The sequence below is a fragment of the Cetorhinus maximus genome, unplaced genomic scaffold (assembly GCF_964194155.1).
Source record: "Cetorhinus maximus unplaced genomic scaffold, sCetMax3.hap1.1 HAP1_SCAFFOLD_1233, whole genome shotgun sequence".
Classification (NCBI taxonomy): Eukaryota; Metazoa; Chordata; class Chondrichthyes; order Lamniformes; family Cetorhinidae; genus Cetorhinus; species Cetorhinus maximus.
Genome location: NW_027597175.1, coordinates 63,466 through 79,891, shown reverse-complemented (window position 1 = coordinate 79,891; position 16,426 = coordinate 63,466). Strand labels below are relative to the sequence as shown.

General features: G+C 54.1%; 1 protein-coding gene across 1 annotated transcript in view; it reads left to right on the top strand.

Moving 5' to 3' along the window:
* Window positions 1-16,426, top strand: part of LOC144675938 (atlastin-2-like) — a 36,432-nt gene that overhangs the window by 12,562 nt on the left and 7,444 nt on the right. The window contains exons 3-9 of the mRNA XM_078536458.1: window positions 725-868; window positions 3,455-3,559; window positions 7,798-7,848; window positions 9,116-9,172; window positions 12,996-13,088; window positions 14,402-14,540; window positions 16,244-16,371. Of these exons, the coding sequence (XP_078392584.1) occupies window positions 725-868; window positions 3,455-3,559; window positions 7,798-7,848; window positions 9,116-9,172; window positions 12,996-13,088; window positions 14,402-14,540; window positions 16,244-16,371 (717 nt within the window). The remainder of the gene's footprint in view (window positions 1-724; window positions 869-3,454; window positions 3,560-7,797; window positions 7,849-9,115; window positions 9,173-12,995; window positions 13,089-14,401; window positions 14,541-16,243; window positions 16,372-16,426) is intronic.

The following is a 16,426-nucleotide window of genomic DNA, read 5'->3' as shown; positions in this document are numbered from 1 at the left end:
AGGTTACAGAGATAGGGAGGGTTGTAGGGGCTGGAGGAGGTTACAGAGATAGGGAGGGTTGTAGGGGCTGGAGGAGGTTACAGAGATAGGGAGGGTTGTAGGGGCTGGAGGAGGTTACAGAGATAGGGAGGGGTGTAGGGGTTGGAGGAGGTTACAGAGATAGGGAGGGTGTAGGGGCTGGAGGAGGTTACAGAGATAGGGAGGGTGTAGGGGCTGGAGGAGGTTACAGAGATAGGGAGGGTGTAGGGGCTGGAGGAGGTTACAGAGATAGGGAGGGTTGTAGGGGCTGGAGGAGGTTACAGAGATAGGGAGGGTGTAGGGGCTGGAGGAGGTTACAGAGATAGGGAGGGTTGTAGGGGCTGGAGGAGGTTACAGAGATAGGGAGGGTGTAGGGGCTGGAGGAGGTTACAGAGATAGGGAGGGTGTAGGGGCTGGAGGAGGTTACAGAGATAGGGAGGGTGTAGGGGCTGGAGGAGGTTACAGAGATAGGGAACGATTTGAACTCGAGCATCAGAATTTTAAAAATGAAGCATTGTCAGACCGGGAGCCGGTGTGGGTCAGTGCGAGCACCAGAGTGATGCCAGATGGGGACTTGGTGCGCGTTAGGGACACAGGGACAGCAGAGATTTGGATGAGCAGAAGGGATCCCAAAATGTAAGTAGCACCCCTGGACTGGGAACCGCGCAGTCTGCAGGATGACAGGATCTCTGCTTTACACCTACAGAGGGGGGGAGTGACCACGAACTGGATGGGCAGAGACGACAAGCCCCTGACCGGATTCTCGTGGCGAGGTGGCTCAGATCCAGAAACAAACGGCATCCAGATATGGGCAGAAGTGTTTATTGTACAGAAGAAGAATGGGAGAAAGGTACAGAATCACTGACCAAATCTCCTTTATTCCTTCATTTCTGTATTGCTGAACATTCACCCAATCAGAGGCTCCTTCCAATTTTCCCTGCACCAAATACGTTTCATTACTGGCGTTAATTATTTCCTATGTTGTGGCACACGGACTCTATCTCTCTGTCTATCTCCCTCTCGTCTTTGAGTCCCAAGGTCATGGGTTCGCACACCCACTGTCAACACAAAAGACCCACATTGTAGGTTGACCGCACTGTTGTCAGTCCTGAGGGGGTGCCACACCGTCGGAGGGTCAGTACTGAGGGAGTGCCGCATTGTCGGAGGGTCAGTACTGGGGGAGTGCCGCACTGTCGGAGGGTCAGTATTGAGGGTGTGCCGCACTGTCGGAGGGTCAGTAGTGAGGGATCGCCACACTGTCAGAGGGTCAGTAGTGAGGGAGCACCACACTGTTGGAGGGTCAGTACTGGGGTAGTGCCGCACTGTCGGAGGGTCAGTAGTGAGGGAGCGCCGCACTATCGGAGGGTCAGTACTGAGGGAGCGCCGCACTGTCGGAGGGTCAGTGCTGAGGGAGCGCCGCACTGTCGGAAGGTCAGTAGTGAGGGAGCGCCGCACTATCGGAGGGTCAGTACTGAGGGAGCGCCGCACTGTCGGAGGGTCAGTGCTGAGGGAGCGCCGCACTGTTGGAGGGTCAGTGCTGAGGGAGCGCCGCGATGTCAGGGTCAGTGCTGAGGGAGCGCCGCACAGTTGGAGGTGCCGTCTTTCAGGATCATTAAACCATTAAACCGAGGCCCCGTCTGCCCTCTCGGGTGGGTGTAAAAGATCCCACGGCCACTATTGGAAGAAGAGCAGGGGGAGTTCTCCCCGGTGTCCTGGGGCCAATATTTATCCCTCACCCAACATCACTAAAATCAAGCTGGTCTTTTTTCCCTGAAAATGGACTCCAGTTGGGACTGGTCCGACCTGGTCTTGTCTACCAGTTGGGACCAGTACCAGTCATTTCCCTGTTTTACTGATTTTGCCTTTGAGGATGTGCTGAGGGCCTGAGATTGAAGTGAATTTCGATGACCACACTGGAAACTCCGGTAGGAAGGCGTGACCAGTTTCATTCCCGAACCCCTCAGGCCCTTAACCCTGATCCAGTGCCTGAGATTTAGCGACTGCACGCTCAGCCTCCAGCAACCCAGAACAGGGCTTGCCACTTTCCTTTTGCGAATTTGAGTTTTGGTTTTCATTCCTGCTCTCGGCACCACACCCTTACCTTGCTGCTATTTTTAGCTTTCCCCACCTTTTGTCCCGGTTTGCCTACTCAGAGCCGGCGGCAGCGATCCTGTTGGCCTCAGTACCTGGGGCACGGGGAAACCAGGGGACATGGGATATCAGCCAGGCTTGCTGCACTGGCACACATCCCCAGCACCCACCCCCTGACTGCGGAGCCCGTGTGTGTGTGCCTGTGGACAGTGGTGGATGTTGATGTGGTGCCCCCTGTGGTTAAATAGCTGACAGCCACTCAGATTCAGCCATGATGTCCTGGCAAAGTGGCTGCAGCCCTGGACCCTTATTCGAAGAGAAAGCCCACTGTCAGGAGAGGATGGAGGATGTTGGCCAGAGGATTAATGATGATGATATTGATTAGAATGACGGATTTAGAGAGGCGAGGATGAGGCCATTCAGCCCATTGTGCCTGTGCTAGCCCTTTGAAAGATCTATCCAATGAGTCCCACTCCCCCTCCCCGCTCTCTCTCCCCCACAGTCCTGCAAATTTCTCCTTTTCGAGTATTTATCCAATTCCCCTTTTGAAAGTATCTATTGAATCTGCTTCCACCGCCCTTTCAGGCAGCGCCTTCCAGATCACAACTCGCTGTGTCAAAAAAACATTCTCCTCATCTCCCCCTCTGGCTCTCTTCCCGATTCTCTTCAATCTGTGTCCCTCTGGTTACCGACCCTCCTGCCACTGGAAACAGTTTCTCCCTTATTCACTCGATCCAAACCCTTCCTGATTTTGAACGCCTTGATTCAATCTCCCCCTTAACCTTCTCTGCTCTAAGGAGAACAATCCCAGCTTCTCCCAGTCTCTCCACATGAACTGAGGTCTCTCATCCCTGGAAACGTTCTAGTAAATCTCCTCCGCACCCTCTCCGAGACCTTGACATCCTTCCTAAAGTGTGGGGCCCAGAATTGGACAGGATCCTCCCGCTGGGGTCTAACCCGTGTTTGGAAAGGGTTTCACACCACAGCCTTGTTTCTGTATCTGTGTCTCTATTTGTAAAGCCCAGGATTCTGTCTTCCTGTCCTTCAAATAGTCCTTCGCTGTCTGTGAAAAGGCTCTGGGGCGTCCCGAGGTGGTGACAGGAGCTGGAGAGATGGGTGTGTTTGTGTCCTTTTATTTAGAATGGGTGCCCGGTCTCATCACCTGTGTCTGATGGTTGAGATTCTCTATTTCTGTCTGTTTCCATAATGATTTGTGTGCTGGGTGATGAACAGCAGTGCCTAGTACTGCAGTGGGTTGGAGAGGCAGACACTGCGTAGAGGGAGCGGGTTAGTCAGTCACTGCCGTCTGCGGTAATCTTTTCCCCTGTGCTTCCTCCCCCTCCAGGTTGCTGTGCTGCTCATGGACACACAGGGAGCCTTTGACAGCCAGTCGACTGTGAAGGACTGTGCCACCATCTTTGCTCTCAGTACCATGATAAGCTCTGTCCAGGTAGGGAGGGGAAGGAGACAGATATGCTGGTGGAGGCGGGTGGTGGGCCGAGCCATGGCTGGACGCCTGGGAGGGGGGAGGGGGGAGGAATGCCGGAGCTCGGGAAGGCCACAGTCCCACGGGTACAAAAATCTTGGGTGATTCACTGCCGCAAAGTTCAACCAGTAACATTTGTGAAATGACTGGTGCTGGGTCTAAGCTGGTCTTGTTTCCCTGAAAATGAACCCCACTTTGGACCAGTACTTGTCCGGTGCTGGGTCTCAGCTGGTCTTGTATACCTGAAAATGGACCCCACTTTGGACTGGTCCGACCTGGTCTTGTCTACCAGTTGGGACCAGTACCAGTCATTTCCCTGTTTTACTGATTTTGCCTTTGAGGATGTGCTGAGGGCCTGAGATTGAAGTGAACTTCGATGACCACACTGGAAACTCCGGTAGGAAGGCGTGACCAGTTTCATTCCCGAACCCCTCAGGCCCTTACCCCTGATCCAGTGCCTGAGATTTAGCGACTGCACGCTCAGCCTCCAGCAACCCAGAACAGGGCTTGCCACTTTCCTTTTGCGAATTTGAGTTTTGGTTTTCATTCCTGCTCTCGGCACCACACCCTTACCTTGCTGCTATTTTTAGCTTTCCCCACCTTTTGTCCCAGTTTGCCTACTCAGAGCCGGCGGCAGCGATCCTGTTGGCCTCAGTACCTGGGGCACGGGGAAACCAGGGGACATGGGATATCAGCCAGGCTTGCTGCACTGGCACACATCCCCAGCACCCACCCCCTGACTGCGGAGCCCGTGTGTGTGTGCCTGTGGACAGTGGTGGATGTTGATGTGGTGCCCCCTGTGGTTAAATAGCTGACAGCCACTCAGATTCAGCCATGATGTCCTGGCAAAGTGGCTGCAGCCCTGGACCCTTATTCGAAGAGAAAGCCCACTGTCAGGAGAGGATGGAGGATGTTGGCCAGAGGATTAATGATGATGATATTGATTAGAATGACGGATTTAGAGAGGCGAGGATGAGGCCATTCAGCCCATTGTGCCTGTGCTAGCCCTTTGAAAGATCTATCCAATGAGTCCCACTCCCCCTCCCCGCTCTCTCTCCCCCACAGTCCTGCAAATTTCTCCTTTTCGAGTATTTATCCAATTCCCCTTTTGAAAGTTCCTATTGAATCTGCTTCCACCGCCCTTTCAGGCAGCGCCTTCCAGATCACAACCACTCGCTGTGTCAAAAAAACATTCTCCTCATCTCCCCCTCTGGCTCTTTTCCCGATTCTCTTCAATCTGTGTCCCTCTGGTTACCGACCCTCCCGCCACTGGAAACAGTTTCTCCTTATTCACTCGATCCAAACCCCTTCCTGATTTTGAACGCCTCGATTCAATCTCCCCCTTAACCTTCTCTGCTCTAAGGAGAACAATCCCAGCTTCTCCCAGTCTCTCCACATGAACTGAGGTCTCTCATCCCTGGAAACGTTCTAGTAAATCTCCTCCGCACCCTCTCCGAGACCTTGACATCCTTCCTAAAGTGTGGGGCCCAGAATTGGACAGGATCCTCCCGCTGGGGTCTAACCCGTGTTTGGAAAGGGTTTCACACCACAGCCTTGTTTCTGTATCTGTGTCTCTATTTGTAAAGCCCAGGATTCTGTCTTCCTGTCCTTCAAATAGTCCTTCGCTGTCTGTGAAAAGGCTCTGGGGCGTCCCGAGGTGGTGACAGGAGCTGGAGAGATGGGTGTGTTTGTGTCCTTTTATTTAGAATGGGTGCCCGGTCTCATCACCTGTGTCTGATGGTTGAGATTCTCTATTTCTGTCTGTTTCCATAATGATTTGTGTGTTGGGTGATGAACAGCAGTGCCTAGTACTGCAGTGGGTTGGAGAGGCAGACACTGCGTAGAGGGAGCGGGTTAGTCAGTCACTGCCGTCTGCGGTAATCTTTTCCCCTGTGCTTCCTCCCCCTCCAGGTTGCTGTGCTGCTCATGGACACACAGGGAGCCTTTGACAGCCAGTCGACTGTGAAGGACTGTGCCACCATCTTTGCTCTCAGTACCATGATAAGCTCTGTCCAGGTAGGGAGGGGAAGGAGACAGATATGCTGGTGGAGGCGGGTGGTGGGCCGAGCCATGGCTGGACGCCTGGGAGGGGGGAGGGGGGAGGAATGCCGGAGCTCGGGAAGGCCACAGTCCCACGGGTACAAAAATCTTGGTTGATTCACTGCCGCAAAGTTCAACCAGTAACATTTGTGAAATGACTGGTGCTGGGTCTAAGCTGGTCTTGTTTCCCTGAAAATGAACCCCACTTTGGACCAGTACTTGTCTGGTGCTGGGTCTCAGCTGGTCTTGTATACCTGAAAATGGACCCCACTTTGGACTGGTCCGACCTGGTCTTGTCTACCAGTTGGGACCAGTACCAGTCATTTCCCTGTTTTACTGATTTTGCCTTTGAGGATGTGCTGAGGGCCTGAGATTGAAGTGAATTTCGATGACCACACTGGAAACTCCGGTAGAAAGGCGTGACCAGTTTCATTCCCGAACCCCTCAGGCCCTTAACCCTGATCCAGTGCCTGAGATTTAGCGACTGCACGCTCAGCCTCCAGCAACCCAGAACAGGGCTTGCCACGTTCCTTTTGCGAATTTGAGTTTTGGTTTTCATTCCTGCTCTCGGCACCACACCCTTACCTTGCTGCTATTTTTAGCTTTCCCCACCTTTTGTCCCAGTTTGCCTACTCAGGGCCGGCGGCAGCGATCCTGTTGGCCTCAGTACCTGGGGCACGGGGAAACCAGGGGACATGGGATATCAGCCAGGCTTGCTGCACTGGCACACATCCCCAGCACCCACCCCCTGACTGCGGAGCCCGTGTGTGTGTGCCTGTGGACAGTGGTGGATGTTGATGTGGTGCCCCCTGTGGTTAAATAGCTGACAGCCACTCAGATTCAGCCATGATGTCCTGGCAAAGTGGCTGCAGCCCTGGACCCTTATTCGAAGAGAAAGCCCACTGTCAGGAGAGGATGGAGGATGTTGGCCAGAGGATTAATGATGATGATATTGATTAGAATGACAGATTTAGAGAGGCGAGGATGAGGCCATTCAGCCCATTGTGCCTGTGCTAGCCCTTTGAAAGATCTATCCAATGAGTCCCACTCCCCCTCCCCACTCTCTCTCCCCCACAGTCCTGAGAATTTCTTGTCTTTCCTGAGTATTTATCCAATTCCCCCTTTTGAAAGTTCCTATTGAATCTGCTTCCACCGCCCTTTCAGGCAGCGCCTTCCAGATCACAACAACTCGCTGTGTAAAATAAACATTTTCCTCATCTCCCCCTCTGGCTCTTTTCCCGATTCTCTTCAATCTGTGTCCCTCTGGTTACCGACCCTCCTGCCACTGGAAACAGTTTCTCCTTATTCACTCGATCCAAACCCCTTCCTGATTTTGAACGCCTCGATTCAATCTCCCCCTTAACCTTCTCTGCTCTAAGGAGAACAATCCCAGCTCCTCCCAGTCTCTCCACATGAACTGAGGTCCCCTCATCCCTGGAAACGTTCTAGTAAATCTCCTCCGCACCCTCTCCGAGACCTTGACATCCTTCCTAAAGTGTGGGGCCCAGAATTGGACAGGATCCTCCCGCTGGGGTCTAACCCGTGTTTGGAAAGGGTTTCACACCACAGCCTTGTTTCTGTATCTGTCTCTATTTGTAAAGCCCAGGATTCTGTCTTCCTGTTTAACAGCCTTTCTCTACTTGTCCCACCACCTTCAATGATTTGTACATACAGCCCCTCCCTTCCTCCCTCCCCCTGGGCCTCTCTGTCTCTCCATCCCAACCCCCGTCCCCTTTAACATTGTCCCGTTGAGTTTAATTTGCATCTGCTCCTTCTCCCTCTGAAAATGAATCACCTCACACTTCTCGGTGTTAAACTGTATCTGCCATGTGTCTGCCCACTTCACCGGCCTGTCTGTGTCCTTCTGAAGTCTCTCACCGTCCTCATTGTTTACAACGCTTCCCAGTTTGGTCCCAGCTGCAAACTGTGAAGTTCTTGTCCTGTAAACCCAGGAGCCGCTCATTCATATATCATCAGGAAGAGCGGGTGCTCCTAATACAGAGCCCTGAACCCCACTGTAAACTCCAGCCAGCTCTGAGAAAACACTGCTCACCTCTGCCCCCTTCTCCTTGTCCTTTAGTTAATTTGCTGACCGTGCGGCCATTGTCCATTTCATCCCAGGAGCTTTCATTCTGCCATCAGCTCTTTCTGCTTGGTTTCAGGTTTACAACTTAACCAACAACATTCAGGAGGACGACTTACAGCACCTTCAGGTGGGTCCGTGTGGCTGCTCGACCCGTGTGTTAGACCTTCTGCCCTCGCTCCGAATGCCCAGCGCTGAACGGGCTGGTTGGAGGTGGATGGGATCCACCCACGATGCCTCCCAACCCCGCCACCACCCCCCCAAACACAAACACACACACACACACACCAGCTTGGAAAAAGACAAGAACGGCAGCTGCCCTGTCGAGCACCAGCTTCGCAGCCAAGACGCACTTCTCGCAAATACAAAAGCAAAACCCAGCGGGAGCTGAGAAGGAGGGGAAACGGAGACCAGTGCAGACACTCAACAGGCCAGGCAGCACCTTCCCAGAGACAGAGAGAGAGTTAAACGTTTCAGATCGATGACCTTTTCATCAGATCGAGGAGAGATTTAACAGTTTTTAAGTGAGTCCAGGAAAAGTGGGGGAGGAAAAGAATGGAAGGGGAGGCTGTGTTCGGACGGAGGGCAGGAGTGAGTAGACGACAGAAAGGGTGATGGTGCAAATAATGAAAAGATAGTATGTACATTTACACAGTGCCTTTCACAGCTTCAGGATGTCACAAAGGGCTTTACAGCCAATCCGCGCACAGTGAAATCCCACCCACGGCCTTAGAATGGGCCACAGGACACAAGGGAGATCACCCCCTGCTCCTCATCCAATAGTGGCTGTGGGAATTTTTGCAACCACATCAGAGGGCAGACCAGGCCACAGGTTAATATCTCAAAAGACAACACCACTGACAATGTGGCACTCCCTCAGTACTGACCCTCCGACAGTGCGGCGCTCCCTCAGTACTGACCCTCCGACAGTGCGGCGCTCCCTCAGTGCTGACCCTCCGACAGTGCGGCGCTCCCTCAGCACTGACCCTCCGACAGTGCGGCGCTCCCTCGGTACTGACCCTCCGACAGTGCGGCGCTCCGTCAGTACTGACCCTCCGACAGTGCGGCGCTCCCTCAGTACTGACCCTCCGACAGTGCGGCGCTCCCTCAGTACTGACCCTCCGACAGTGCGGCGCTCCCTCAGTACTCCAATGCGATTGTCAGTGCAGATTATTCACTGCGGTCTCTGGAATGGGATTTGAACCTGAATCCTCCTGACCATCAGGCGAGAGTGCTCCATCCTGTGCAAAAGGGGTTGATAATGAGACGGTAAGGCTGTGAGTTGCCTCGGTATCACATTGAACAGAGGTGGACATCAATCCCGCTCCGATTCTCTCTCAGCCGGGCAGATGCTGGTCCTGGGGAACCCGTAACCACCTTGTTCTCTTCTGTTGTAGCTCTTCACAGAGTATGGGCGTCTAGCCATGGATGAGACATCACTCAAACCTTTCCAGGTAAGAGGATCACAGGCCCAGGGACAGCACAGAGCGAGAGCTACCCTTCAGCTCCCTCGGTCGCTCCTGGCTCTCCCTCCTCGAGTTTCTCTGGCACCTGATTTTGCGTCCTCCCCCCTCCCCCACTTCACGTTAGATTTTCCACACTGGGTCCGTTGTGTCAAATTCGGGGTCGGCTGAGCAGAGACGTGTTACCTGGGCCCTGACCCTCACCACCCTGCAGGTGTAGTCCAGGGGAGAGAGAGCTCCTTCTGCTGGCTGCAGACGTGACTGGCCTGGGTGTGAATTAACTCCCGTGTCCTGTGCATCTCACAGAGAGAGCTGCCCTCCCCTCCCTGCTGATCAGCCAGGGGGATTGCAATAACAACTTGCATTTATAGAGCGACTTTCTTGGCGGGACAGGATGACTTCGCTGTTCTGATGCAGCTGCCAATTGGCGCACAGCAAGCTCCCACAAACAGCACTGTGACAATGACCCAGGTCATTGGGTTTTTAGTGATGTTGGTTGAGGGATATGGATTGGCCCCAGGAGAATTCCCCGTTACTCTGTGAGAAGCCCTATCATTGACAGCTCCAAACCCCAGTCAGCTCCTTTGCTTCTTCTTCTGGTTTCCAGCAAATTCACACCTCTTGGGTGTATTACTGCCATCAACTGTATTGGAGGAGGAAGTGCAATGCCAATTAAAGAGAGCTAAATTCGATGCGCTAATGCTGTGAAACATAAAAAAAGACAACATGATTTTATAAATATCCCAATACCCAAATCTAACTGCAAAAAAACTAGCCAGCGTATCACGCTGTAGACCCTTCTGTTGCACAAGTTCCCTTTTCAGCTGCAGACTTAGTACAGTGTCATAAAACATGCTCCAACGATTGCAGGACATCTTCCCCACACTCCTGACACAATCCATCAACGTGTCCCCCCTGTTAAATACAGAGATTTATTTGACCCACAGTGCCCAATCCCAATCCTGCTCATAATCTCATCCTCCCTTCTACACTTCCCAGTGAATTTACTCAGTAACTTCACATTGTTTTGAATCTGATAGAAATGCCTTCCTTTATCATCCAGATCCCGCTTTTGTTGCCATAATATGCATATAGTTAACCCTTAACAATAGATTTAATTTTCACCTTCCCCAGTGAAATTACAATATCTGGGAAATCAGCCCTTTCAACATTGGCCTCCCAGGTCATTGTGATCGTTTTCAATCCATCACCTGACTCGGCTACTTCCACCATTCCCTGCTCTCCCTCTGAGCTACCTCCACCAATCCCTGCTCTCGCTCTGTCCTACCTCCACCAATCCCTGCTCTCGTTCTGTCCTACCTCCACCAATCCCTGCTCTCGCTCTGTCCTACCTCCACCAATCCCTGCTCTCGTTCTGTCCTACCTCCACCAATCCCTGCTCTCGCTCTGAGCTACCTCCACCAATCCCTGCTCTCACTCTGACCTACCTCCACCAATCCCTGCTCTCGCTCTGAGCTACCTCCACCAATCCCTGCTCTCGCTCTGAGCTACCTCCACCAATCCCTGCTCTCACTCTGACCTACCTCCACCAATCCCTGCTCTCGTTCTGTCCTACCTCCACCAATCCCTGCTCTTGTTCTGACCTACCTCCACCAATCCCTGCTCTCGTTCTGACCTACCTCCACCAATACCTGCTCTCACTCTGAGCTACCTCCACCAATCCCTGCTCTCACTGAGCTACTTCCACCAATCCCTGCTCTCGTTCTGACCTACCTCCACCAATCCCTGCTCTCGTTCTGACCTACCTCCACCAATCCCTGGTCTCCCTCTGAGCTACCTCCACCAATCCCTGCTCTCGTTCTGAGCTACCTCCACCAATCCCTGCTCTCACTCTGAGCTACCTCCACCAATCCCTGCTCTCACCCTAAGCTACCTCCACCAATCCCTGGTCTCCCTCTGAGCTACCTCCACCAATCCCTGCTCTCACTCTGAGCTACCTCCACCAATCCTGCTCTCTCCCTCCGGCCCCTCGTGTCTGTCCTGGCTCCCTTTGGGAGACACTCATTTAGTCCCACTCCCTGCCTGATTCCCCCCATAGCACTGCAGCTTTTTTCACTTCAGATAATGATACAATTCCCTTTCAAAGGCCTCAATTGACTCTGCCTCGGCTACACTTTCTCTCAGAGGGTTGTGCGACTTTGGAACTCTCTGCCTCAGAAGGCGGTGGAGGTGTGGTCATTGAATATTTTTAAGGCAGGGGTAGATAGATTCTTGTTACACAAGGGGAGTGAAAGGTTATTGGGGGGTGGATGGGAATGTGGTAGTCGAAACACAAACAGATGGACCACGATCTGAATAAATGGCAGACCAGCTCCAGGTCCACATTACCCCAGGGATATGAAGGCCTACCGTCGACAGGTGAGTATCGATGGGCTGAGCGGCCCCCTGCTTTCCCTCTCTGATGGTTAGGCAGCCTTTGTAAAGGAAAATTCCCGTCTCTCCAGCTCCTGTCACCCCCTCGGGACGTCCCAAAGTGTTTCACAGACAGTGAAGGACTTTTTTTTTGAAGTGTGGTCCCTGTTTTAATGTAGGAAATGCAGCAGCCAATTTACGCACAGCAAGATCCCACAAATAATCTGTTTTTAGTGATGTTGGCTGAGGGATAAATATCGGCCCCAGGACACCGGGGAGAACTCCCCCCTGCTCTTCTTCCAATAGTGGCCGTGGGATCTTTTACCCCCACCCGAGAGGGCAGACGGGGCCTCGGTTTAATGTCTCATCCTGAAAGACGGCACCTCCGACAGTGTGGCACTCCCTCAGTACTGATCCTCCGACAGTGCGGCACTCCCTCAGCACTGACCCTCCAACAGTGAGGCGCTCCCTCAGCACTGACCCTCCGACAGTGCAGAACTCCCTCAGTACTGACCTTCCGACAGTGCAGCACTTCCTCAGTACTGACCCTCCGACAGTGTGGCGCCCCCTCAGCACTGACCCTCCGACAGTGCGGCGCTCCCTCAGCACTGACCCTCCGTCAGTGCGGCGCGCCCTCAGTACTGACCCTCCGATAGTGTGGCGTCCCTCAGCACTGACCCTCCGACAGTGCGGCGCCCCCTCAGTACTGACACTCCGACAGTGTGGCGCCCCCTCAGCACTGACCCTCCGACAGTGCGGCGCCCCCTCAGCACTGACCCTCCGACAGTGCGGCACACCCTCAGCACCGACCCTCTGACAGTGCGGTGCTCCCTCAGCACTGACCCTCTGATAGTGTGGCGTCCCTCAGCACCGACCCTCCGACAGTGCGGTGCTCCCTCAGCACTGACCCTCCAATAGTGTGGTGTCCCTCAGCACTGACCCTCCGACAGTGCGGCACACCCTCAGCACCGACCCTCCGACAGTGCGGCACACCCTCAGCACCGACCCTCCGACAGTGCGGTGCTCCCTCAGTACTGACCCTCCGACAGTGCGGCACACCCTCAGCACCGACCCTCCGCTAGTGCGGCGCTCCCTCAGCACTGACCCTCCGACAGGGCGGCGCTCCCTCAGCACTGACCCTCCGACAGTGCGGTGCTCCCTCAGCTCTGAACCTCTGACAGACACTCCCTCAGTACTGGAGTGTCAACCTAGATTCTGTGCTGAAGTCTTGAGCACATCTGTAAACCACGACCTTTTGACCCAGTGGTCAGAGAGAGGGAGAGAGAGAGCGACACAAAGAGAGAGAGAGAGAGAGAGAGACACACAGAGAGAGAGAGAGAGCAAGAGAGAGAGAGGGAGACAGAGAGAGAGAGAGAGAGGGAGTGCTACCCATTGCTGGCACCAAAAGCAATTTTAACCAGCTGCTGACGTTGTCCTGTAGACTCTGCTGTTCTTAGTCCGAGATTGGAGCTTTCCATACGAGTTTCCTTATGGATTGGAAGGAGGCAGCAACTTCCTGGAGAGACGGCTACAGGTAATGAGATCTGTTCATTCCACACATCCCCTCTTCCAGCCGAATTATCCGGTGCAGATACTTACCAAGGCAGCATGCCCACGGGGAATGATTAAAGGACCGGGTCAATCGAGCAAAACTATGTCATCTGCTGGGGTGCGGAGTCCAGAACAAGGGGGCAGAACCTTAAAACGAGAGCCAGACCGTTCAGGGGTGATGTCAGGAAACGCCTTTCCACACAAAAGGGGAGAGGAAATCTGGAACACAGCCCCCCCTCCTCCCCCACCCCACACAAAAAGCTGTTGAGGTGGGGGGGTGGAATTGGAAATGTCAAAACTGAGATTGATAGATTTTTGTTGGGTGAGGGGATTAAGAGTTACAGAACCAAGTCGGGTTGTTGGAGTTAATATACAGATCAACAAAGATCTGTCCCATCAAACACTCCCAGGACAGGTACAGCACGAGGTTAGATACAGAGTAAAGCTCCCTCTACACTGTCCCCATCAAACACTCCCAGGACTGGTACAGCACGGGGTTAGATACAGAGTAAAGCTCCCTCTACACCGTCCCCATCAAACACTCCCAGGGCAGGTACAGCATGGGGTTAGATACAGAGTAAAGCTCCCTCTACACTGTCCCCATCAAACACTCCCAGGACAGGTACAGCACGGGGTTAGATACAGAGTAAAGCTCCCTCTACACTGTCCCCATCAAACACTCCCAGGACAGGTACAGCACGGGGTTAGATACAGAGTAAAGCTCCCTCTACACTGTCCCCATCAAACACTCCCAGGACAGGTACAGCACGGGGTTAGATACAGAGTAAAGCTCCCTCTACACTGTCCCCATCAAACACTCCCAGGACAGGTACAGCACGGGGTTAGATACAGAGTAAAGCTCCCTCTACACTGTCCCCATCAAACACTCCCAGGACAGGTACAGCACGGGGTTAGATACAGAGTAAAGCCCCCTCTACACTGTCCCCATCAAACACTCCCAGGACAGGTACAGCACGGGGTTAGATACAGAGTAAAGCTCCCTCTACACTGTCCCCATCAAACACTCCCAGGACAGGTACAGCACGGGGTTAGTTACAGAGTAAAGCTCCCTCTACACCGTCCCCATCAAACACTCCCAGGACAGGTACAGCACGGGGTTAGTTACAGAGTAAAGCTCCCTCTACACTGTTTCCCAAGTTAGTCTATGGTTGTGGGGAGGGTTTGGGTGAGTGGTAATGAATAGCAGGGCTGGGGATTGGTGTCGGGAGGTAGATTGGGGTTTTAGTGGGGAGCTTGGCCTGTGTCAGACTCTCTGAATTCCTTTACTGTCCCCAGGTCAAAGCTCACCAACATGAGGAGCTGCAGCTGGTGAGGAGACACATCCACTCCTGCTTTAACAATATCTACTGCTTCCTCATGCCCCACCCGGGTCTTCGCGTGGCCACCAACCCCACCTTCGACGGCAAGCTGAAAGGTACGTGCCCAATCCTTGATATTCATACCGATCTGGGGACGGTGCAGGAATAAAGAGCCTCCATCTAAACAGCGCCACAGGACTTGGCCGAGCTCTTCACAGCCCCCTGAAGTCTCCTTCTGTTGTGCTGTTACTGATGTAATGTGGGAAACACAGCACCTCCATCGCGCACAGTCAGGTCCATACAAAGAGCAACAACTGGATAACCTAAACTCACCTGCTATTCATCCAGTAATGGCCATGGATCGTTGGATGATAGGGCCGGACCTTGGTTTAATGTCTCATCCAAAAGACAATACCTCTGGCAGTGCAGCACACCCTCAGTACTGACCCTCCAACAGTGCCGCACTCCCTCAGTACTGACCCTCCGACAGTGCGGTGCCCCCTCAGTACTGACCCTCCGACAGTGCACTACACCCTCAGTACTGACCCTCCGACAGTGCAGCACACCCTCAGTACTGACCCTCCGACAGTGCAGCACACCCTCAGTACTGACCCTCCGACAGTGCAGCACACCCTCAGTACTGACCCTCCGACAGTGCAGCACACCCACAGTACTGACCCTCCGACAGTGCAGCACACCCTCAGTACTGACCCTCCGACAGTGCAGCACACCCTCAGTACTGACCCTCCGACAGTGCAGCACACCCTCAGTACTGATCCTCCGACAGTGCCACGCTCCCTCAGTAATGACTCTCTGACAGTGCAGCACATCCTAAGTACTGACCCTCTGATGGTGCAGCATTCCCTCAGTACTGACCCTCCGACAGTGCGGCGCTCCCTCAGGACTGATCCTCCGACAGTGCGGCGCTCCCTCAGGACTGACCCTCCGACAGTGCGGCGCTCCCTCAGCACTGACCCTCCGACAGTGCAGCGCTCCCTCAGCACTTAATCTCCGACAGTGCGGCGCTCCCTTGGTACTGACCCTCCAACAGTGCGGCGCTCCCTCGGTACTGCCCCTCCAACAGTGTGGCGCTCCCTCAGCACTGACCCTCCAACAGTGCGGCGCTCCCTCAGTACATGACCCTCTGACAGTGCGGCGCTCCCTCAGCACTGACCCGCCGACAGGGCGGCGCTCCCTCAGCACTGACCCTCTGACAGTGCGGCGCTCCCTCAGCACTGACCCTGCGACAGTGTGGCGCTCCCTCAGCACTGACCCTCCGACAGTGCGGCGCTCCCTCAGCACTGACCCTCCGACAGTGCGGCGCTCCCTCAGCACTGACCCTCCGACAGTGCGGCGCTCCCTCAGCACTGACCCTCCGACAATGCGGCGCTCCCTCACTACTGACCCTCCGACAGTGCGGCGCTCCCTCAGTACTGACCCTCCGACAGTGCGGCGCTCCCTCAGCACTGACCCTCCGACAGTGCGGCACTCCCTCAGCACTGACCCTCTCTCAGTAGTTAGCTTGGAAGTTGGCATGTTTTAAGGGCAATGATGATATAAATCCCTCCCCACCCTCTGCGTCTCTCTCTGTCTCTCTCTGTGCTGACCCTGATGTCCTATATGCACCCGAGGCATCGCCAATATTGCAGGAGGCTCCAGGAATCGACCAGTTTACCGCTTGCCTCCCCTTTGGCCATGTATCTCGCGCTTACCTGCTCCAGGTCTTGTCCCCCTCGCTGTGCCCTCCCCCCCCCTTCGCTCGCTGTAACCCCCCCCTCGCCCGCCGTACTGAAGTCTGAACTCCTCCCTCTCTTGGTAGATATTGATGAAGATTTCAAGACCCACCTGGAGAGTCTGGTCCGCCTGCTGTTGAGTCCTGAGAACCTGGTGGAGAAAGAGATTGGAGGATCGAAGATCAGCTGCAGGAACCTGCTGGAATACTTCAAGGTGGGGCCTCCACATGGACACGTTTGGAAACCTGTCTCCCTGGTCCACTTGCATT